Below are 8138 nucleotides of genomic sequence, written 5' to 3' on the forward strand. Positions count from 1 at the left end.
GCCCAGCTGGGCCCAGGGCTGAGCCCAGCAGAGCCCTGGCAGAGCCCAGAGCAGCCTCAGTACCCACAGAGCCCGGCTGCAAGGAGAGAAAGCAGAAACCGCCCGTCAGCTGAGGGCTCCTGTGCCCTTGTGCCAAGGCCTGCGGTGCCCAGGCCATGCTGGCTGTGCCCAGAGCTGTGCCCAGAGCTGCCTATCCCTGCTGCCTTTGGCAGCAGAGCAGGAGGGCAGGACATGTGCCCAGCCTGCAGCCAGCCATGGCACATCCAGCCCTCAGCAGCTGCCCAGAGCCAAAAAGCAGCTGGGGAGCGACTGAAGAATTCATTGCATCTGCCCCAGCAAAGGGGGAACCTTTGGTGCCCGGCCAGGCCGTGCCAGGCTCAGATCTGGGAGCATCCCCCTGCCTGTGGACTCACCTGCAAATTGGGCCTGGAGCCTGGCTTTGAAGAGGGTGCCAGAATCCAAGTCCATCATCTTCAGCTGGCCAGGCCGAGGAAGAGATTGTCATCCTTGAGCTTGTCCTTGGTGTCTCCAGCAGCAGCCCCACCTGGTACAGCTTCTCCAGGGGCTCCTTCTCCTTCCCTGGGGCCAGACCAGGCTGTCAGGGCTCTGCCCAGGGCCCCAGCCATCCATGAACCAGACAAACAAAACCAGGGGTATGGTGGCCACCAGTGCTTGCCACCCCAGGTCTCCAGCTCAGCTCCAGCCCAAGAGCTGCGTGTTCCCTTCTGCTGACCCCTGCTCAGAGCTACAGGCAGGACAAAACCAGCCTGGTTTGCTTTGCCACTGATTGCCAAGAGATGTGTGGAGCTGGTACCTGCCAGGCCCTGGATCCGACTGTGCACGTGGATCTCTCTCATCTTCTAGGGCAGAGGAACACCCTGCACCCAAGGATGGCAGAAAAGCTCTTCTAAGGATGGCCTGTCCGAGGGTTGCATGGACAAACACCTCTTAATGATATCCTGGCACTCTGGGGAGAGAAACCAGAAATCACCAGTCAGCTGGAGAAGTTGCCCCCCTGTTCCCATGCCCAGGCCATGCTGGGTGTGCCCAGAGCTGGGCCTAAACTTCCCCATGGACGCTCTGTTTGGAGGAGAGCAGGAGAGCAGGACCTGTGCCACCTCCTCAGCAGCTGCCAGAGTAGGATGCCCACGAGCCCGCTGCTGTCTCCCAGCACTGGGATTCCCTCCGTGCCCAGAGATGAGGATCCACCTTGAGAGAGCCATCGTGGGAACAAGATCCGCCCCCGGATGATCTCCTGGCCCCTCCTGAACGGGTGCTTCCCCATGACCAGGTGGCACAGCAGGAGGCCCAGGGACCAGATCGTTGCTGCCTCGCCGTGGTAGCGCTGGTGCTGGATCCATTCTGGTGGGCTGTAGGACAGGGTTCCTGTGGAACACAGACACAGCTCAGCAGGGGGATGCTGCTGCTCCCAGAGCCTGGCCCCAGCATCCCTGGCCATGCGGGGGCTGCCCCAGAGCCACACAGGGTGAGCGCTGCCCTCTCACCAGCACCTGGGACTTGTGTACAAACTCGGGGCTGGAAAAGAAGCCACTGGTGCTGGAAGAGGGCAGCAGAAACCCTGGGAAGGCCCAACCATGACACACAAAGGAGAAACCCACTCAGTGGTGGAGAAAACCCACTCTCCTCCCCACCTGTATGGCCCCCAAAAATGTTAATAAGCCAAGGCAAACAAGGGGAGCAGAGCAGTCCAAGCCCTTCCTCGCCTGCACACCAAACCATCCAGGGCACGGGGTCAGACCCCCCTCTCTGCTACCCCCATGGGGGTTTGTGTCGGGCTGGCTGCCCCAGCTCCAGCCCCAGCCCAGGCCACAGTGGGTGCTGAAGGCTGTCGGCAGGGCTGGCAGCTGGCCCCCCTCACACCCCACCCAAATCAACTCGGCTCCAGCATCAATCCCATCCCGGCTGCAATAGGGGGAAGCCCCGGTGCTGCACCCAGGCTGGGCCATGAGATGCCCAGGAGCATCCCCTGGAGGGCTCACCTGCAAACTGGGTGTAGGCTGTGTCTTGGAGGAAGGCGCCACAGCCAAAGTCGATGAGTTTCAGCTGCCCGCTGGCCAGGTCGAGCAGGATGTTCTCGGGCTTGATGTCCCTGTGCAGGACCCCGCAGGCGGTGCAGTGCCGCACGGCCTCCAGCACCTGGCGGAACAGCGCCCGCGCCTCCTCCTCGGGCAGGAACCCCCGCTCCGCCAGGAAACCCGAGAGCTCCTGGCACCGCTCCGGACGCTCCAGCACCAGCAGGAAGCTGTCGGGGAGCTCGAGCCACTCCAGGAGCCGAATGACAGCGGCACAGCCACGGGACACCTTGGCCAGCAGCACGATCTCCAGCGGCGCGCTGCTGCCGTCGGGCTGCGGGAGGAGCGCGGTGCCGTCAGTGGGGCTGAGGCCGTGCCGGGACTCTGGGAGCCCTCAGCCAGCCCGGGACGCTCTGCACGCCCCGCTCAGCCCACGCCCGCTCTCCCCGCAGGGCTCCCGGCGGCTCCCACCCTGCCGGGCCCCGGCTCCTCACCGCCCGGCCCGGCCCGGCTGCTGCCGCTGGCCCCGCTCACTCACCAGCTCGTCCCAGTGCCGGATGCGATCCCGCGGCACGCGTTTGATGGCCACCTGCGAGCGAGGGAGAGCAGCGGGCTGAGCTCGCCGCCCGTCCTGCCCAGCCCCATCCTCCGCCCTTCTCCTCCTCCTCTTCCTCCTCCCCCTCCGCCCGCCGCCGGCCCCGCCGCTCACCGGGGCGCCGTCCGAGAGCCGCGTCCCCGAGCAGACGCTGCCGAAGCCACCGCGCCCCAGCAGCGAACCCACTCGGTACCGCTCCTGCAGGGCCTCGTGCGCCTTCCCTGCGGGCGAGACGCGGCTGTCAGCGCTCGGCCCGGGGCCAGCAACGGCCCCCGAGCGCTCCCCGAGCGGCCCGGGCCGGGCATCCCCACCCGCCCCGGGCCCCGGCGGCTCGGGGCCGGCGGCCGCGCTGCCGAGCGGCGGAGCTCGGGCCGGGGAAGCCGCAGCGGAGGCGGCGGGAGCGGCCGCCCCGCGTGTGTCCTCCGCAGGCCCCGGGAGGAGCCGGAGCCGGGGCCGGGGCCGGGGCCGGGATCGGGACGGGACTTCACGTCGCGGCCGGAGCCGGGCTCGGGCCAGGCGGAGCCGAAGGGCGGCGATGCCGCCCCCGCACCAGGCACTGATGCCCGCCCAGCAGCGCCACCGCCAGCACGGCCAGAGCCGGGCGGAGGCGAGAGCGCGGCGGGACGGCCGGGGCCGGGCACGGGGCAGCCCCGACCGGGGCCGGGGGCGGGCCGGAGGCATGGCCCGGCCCGGCAGGGGAGAGGGAGGCGGGGAGAGGAGAGGGACGCCGGGCAAGGGACCCCGAGAGAAGGGTGCCCGACAGCGGGAAAGAGAGAGTAAGAGGAAGAAAGAGAGAAAGAGAAAGAGTGCTCTAGAATATCTGTTTTGCTGCTGCTGCTGCCGCCGCTGCTGCTGCCGCCGCTGCAACTGAAGCACCGGGCCCGTTCGTCCCCGTGTCCGTTCCCCGCTCGCCCCACGAGCCCCACGTTCGAGCCCCGCGCGCCCCGGGCACAGCCCCTGAGTCTGTCCAAACACGGGAACTTTGCAGCCTTGAGCCCAGGTGCAGAGCCCTGACTCCTGCACACTGGCACAGCAATCCCCTCGCTTGCTGCTCTGCATTGGCCTTGCTGAGGGGTAAACACTGTCGGGACACCTTCCCTTGGGCTAGGATTCCTACCTGACCCCAGCACTGCACTTACATCTCCAGTGTTGCCTTCCAGTAAAACCAGGGGAAGGAAAACTCTGTATGTGGCTCATGGTATTTTCGAGTGTGTAAAAATCACTAAGTCACCGATCTTAGAGGTGTGGTGCATCTGGAATTCCTGGGATGGAGAAGTAGTGCAACATGGAAAAGGGGAGCATAGAAATAAATAGAGGAAAAGATCTTGGATTGTTTCTTTCATTTTCATTTCACTTCTGGAAAGCTGTTTCAGTTTTCCAGGAATCTTCTCCTGTCTCTCTTCCCAAGAATGTCTCATGGAGAACAAGGTCAAGCTTCTGTCACAAGATTTGCCAGCAGGAAATTATGCCACTGGTGAAATTTTCATGATGACTGTGCTGGCTTAGGGCAAATTTGGGGAGGAAACCTCCAAAAGGGGTCTGATTTGCGGAGATAGCCAAAAACTCCACAACTTTGTGAAAGTTGTAAAGCCGGTATGTTTATTATTACAGTGCCGGATGCATGCAGAGATTACTCTCCTTAAAAGGCATGCGTACCTCTGGGAACTTCAGGTCCCTTTTATCCCTCTCAAATACATATCCATACAATTTCACAATAGGTTCATACATATTCATTTTTACAAATTTTGCGTGACATTTGCCACTAGTTCTTCTTTATCAGAAAGAATTCTTAGGTCAGGTTGATGTGCTTTCACAGCAGTCTCTCTGTCCCTCTTTATCACCCTCTGTCCTGTCCCGTGTCCCCCCCCCCCCCCCCCCCCCATCTCTGTCCTTCACTGAATCAGTTTCCCTGAGCCTAGGCTTTGCAGTCAGGCTACATAGCTATGTTTTCTAACCACAGACTCAAAGATGTACATTATGTACATTTCACCTAAATCAAAATGGATTTCTACTCTGGAAAATTTCTACTCTGTCTCAGAAGCACTCCTCCCTCTGCTCCTCACACGCTGGCCCTGTCTGGCGTTCCTCATCCCTTTCCCCACTGCTCTCCTGCCATTCCCCTCTGCTAGAAGGCGGACAAAGCTGCCTTGGACAGCAAAGTCAATTGCAGCCAGTGTGAAGAGAACATGAAGGAGCTGGATGAGAGGATGCAGGAGTTGCAGAGCCAGATTTCAGGCCAGGAGCAGCACTGGAACAATACCCAGCAGCAGTTCAGCAATGCAATTGAAGACAAGGTGAGGGGTACCTCGTCCCCACCACGAGGAACTGGCACCTTTGGGACTTGACAGCCTGAGGCAGCATCCCTCTGAGGATCCCCCTCCAGGCTTTTCCCTGGAGAGCTCCATGTCACATCCTGGAGCAGCTGGCTGAGGCTGTGCACCTGTTCACAGCTGGATCGCCTGGAGCTGAAGACTTTCCGTAAACACCGGGAGGACTCCTGGAACAGGAACATGGAGGAACTCGAGGATAGGCTGTTGCGTGAAAACGCTGCTGGGATTAAGAAGTGAGTGCAATGGAGATTCTGATGGCTTTGGGGACAGCGATGGCAACTGCTTCTGCCAGGCAGGGCTGTCACACACCATGCCCTGAGCTGGGTCGTGCCCTGCCCTCCTGGCTGTGCACATGGGGGAGCTTTGGTGCCAGAGAGGGGCTGAAAGCGCTGCAGGAGCTGCTTGGGATGGTGGCATGGGTGCCTGTGCCCTTCACCTGGCATCAGCCAGCACCTTGGGGATGGGGAGAAACAGGCTCAAGAGCCCACGGTTCACCCTGCAATGGCCGTGACCCTGTGCAGTGAGCTGCCCAGCAGCTGGCTGCTGCAGGGAGCTGCTGCCTGTGTACTGCAGGGCTGTGGCCCCAGGAGCTCAGCCAGCCCTCTTCCCTCACCCTCCTTAGGCAGCTGCCAGTCCCTTTCTCGTGCCTGTCCTGTGACCGCATGCTCAGCGTGCAGGTTCCTGGCCAGTGAGTAGCACCAGTGCCTCGGGGACAGCGGGGCTGGCATGGAGGGAGATGGGTGCCAGCAGTGACCCGCTGTGCTGGGCACAGGGGGACAGTGTCTGCTTGGGAGGGGCTGATGTGGGGAGCCCCCTCTGCAGCCCTGCCCATCAGCAGGGGCTGTGGGGGCTCATCCCAAGGGCTACAGGCAGCGGGATGCCATGGGCTACAATCCCATGGCTTTGGGGGGGCTGCCTCCAACAGGAACAGGTTCTTTGTCCCCTGTCACACACCAGTGACTCCTGCCCTCCCCAGGTACCCCGAGACACTCCCATATTTGCAGCCCATGCCCCCCAGCAAGGAGCCACCGCCCAGCCAAAGGTGAGGGCCCTGAGGACACATCCCCAGCGCCTGGGGTGCAGAGCAGCCCTGACACAGCAAGGAGGGGTCTGCACCTGGGCTGGGGCAGAGCAGCCAGGGGGGACGGGGCAGGGCAGGGGAGCAGAGGGCAGCTGTGGAGGGCCAGTGCTTGCCCCAGGGCTGGGGGCTTTTGCATTCCTTGCCTTGCACTGCCCTGTCTGGCCCATCTCTCTGTCCCAAGGCTGCTGAAAGCACATCTGATGAGCTGCATCTGTTTGCAGTCTGAGCTCAGGCTTGGAGGGCTGTTGGGGAAGATGAAACAGGAAAGCCTTATAAATATGATTGCCTGGCAAAAGATTTTGAGAATATGGAAACTATAAGTGAGATTGAAATGAAACCAAGCTTCAAGATCCCTTAGTTACTGAACAATGGGAAAACAACGGTGTGGCTGGCTGAAGGTAATCTTCTTTTGATGAAACAAGACCTTCTGCTTGCAGCTTGGCAGAAGGGGTCCAAAGAGTAGTTTTTAGGGTTTAAAATGTAGCACAGTATGGTAATGTAATGATTCTTACAGGCTGTATGGAAATGCTATAGGATTTGTATGTTGTACTAGATTGGTTAAATGAGAATCAGAATATTCAACACAGAAGATGATTTATTGTATTGTAACGGGAACTTAGCTCTTACTTTTCTATGCTCTTACCTCTTAGCTCTTACTCTTACCTCTTGTCTCTTAGCTCTTGCCTTTTATCCTCATACCCCTTTTACTCTCTTATGCTTTTACTCTCTTACTCTCTCATCCTCTCTACCCCTCTCTTCTCTCAGGCCTGCTCTGAGCTGTGGCTGGCAGCTCCAAGCAGGGCCCTGCACCCACGCCCTTTGCAATAAACCGTCCACGACCTGGCTTCAGAGATCTCTCGTCTCCGTTCGTCCCGACCGTGCTACCCCCGTCAATCCTACAGATGGGGATTGGGTGTGGGTGCCTCCTGTGAAAGGAGTTCCCAAAACCAATCCCTGCAGCTGGGACAGCCCAGCTCCTGCCAGCTGGTGTCCTGTGCACAGGGACCTGCCTGGTGCCATGGCCAGCACACCTGGCCATGGGGACAGAGCCAGCAGATCCAGCCTGGTGGGATGGGCTTGGGGCTCCTGCAGCAGGTGGACAGGACATGCCCCTGCAGGCAGCACTGCCAGTGCCCTCCCTGGCACAGCAGGGTGATGCGGTGCATCACATCAGGTCCTGCATGCCACAGGGCTGGGCACTGAGTGTCCTGTGCCCCATCCCACAGGAGGCCGCTGGTCCGTGCCAGTGTCCCCCATGTGCCACAGAGCTCTGGGGACCATCAGAGCAGCAGCTCCACGATGCAGAACATCAAGGCTTCCCCACATACAAGTGCACAGCTGCAGCGTCTCCTGGTACACAACAAGGTAGGTGTGATGAAGGTGGGGACACAGAATGGTGACTGAGGCTTTATGGCATTGCTGACTATCCAGGGGGAATCTGTGCCTTCAGTCTTCAGAGAGACCTGAGTTGGATTATTGGGGTGTGCTGGATTGGGCCCTGCATTGCAGCCAGCTGCCCTCTCCTCCTCAGCCCAGTGTGACCCTGCTGCACGGTGATGGACACATCTCGAGGGGCCGTAATGACCAGCATCGTACGGCGATCAGGACACAGGATGCGTCAGGTATGGCCCTGTCAGGGCAAGGGGGTCAATGACGACGGGGGCTGATTATCTGCAGGGTGCCAGCTGGGGGATGAGTAGGGCTCTGTGTACAGAGCTGGGTAATGTGGCATAGGGATTTTGCGTCTGGGGTAAGAAGGAAGGGGCAGAATGGAGCAGGAGGACTGGCACATGGGACAACTGAGCTTGGAGCTGGAGTAACATGGGAGAATGGCCATGCCCAGTGTGGGACAAGAGCTTGAGTCCTGGTGCGCTGGGGCCAGCACCTGTGGCGGCTCACCCTTGCCCTTCACGCCCAGGCCCTGCCGCCTCAGGAGAGCACCGGCGAGGCACAGTTCCTCGACAGGTCTCATGGGCCCCAGGGCTCGAGCAGCCTCTGCAGCCCCACCAGACATCAACAGCCCCCGGCCAGCTGGAAAGGACTCAGCGCCCAATGCTCGACCTGGGACATCTTGTCCAAAGCGAGAAACGCCTGTGACA

The 8138-nt window shown here is 60.6% G+C and overlaps 1 protein-coding gene across 1 annotated transcript; it reads right to left on the bottom strand.

Annotated features, from left to right (window-relative positions):
* Positions 1-860: 860 nt before the first annotated feature.
* LOC143692804 (serine/threonine-protein kinase pim-1-like) lies at positions 861-4278 on the bottom strand. The gene is given in 7 exon segments (XM_077173035.1): positions 861-967; positions 1210-1386; positions 2001-2367; positions 2572-2622; positions 2743-2907; positions 2910-2977; positions 4263-4278. Coding segments are annotated over 7 exon segments (951 nt in total).
* Positions 4279-8138: the final 3860 nt, after the last annotated feature.

This window comes from Agelaius phoeniceus, unplaced genomic scaffold, assembly GCF_051311805.1.
Source record: "Agelaius phoeniceus isolate bAgePho1 unplaced genomic scaffold, bAgePho1.hap1 Scaffold_108, whole genome shotgun sequence".
In the NCBI taxonomy this organism is placed as follows: Eukaryota; Metazoa; Chordata; class Aves; order Passeriformes; family Icteridae; genus Agelaius; species Agelaius phoeniceus.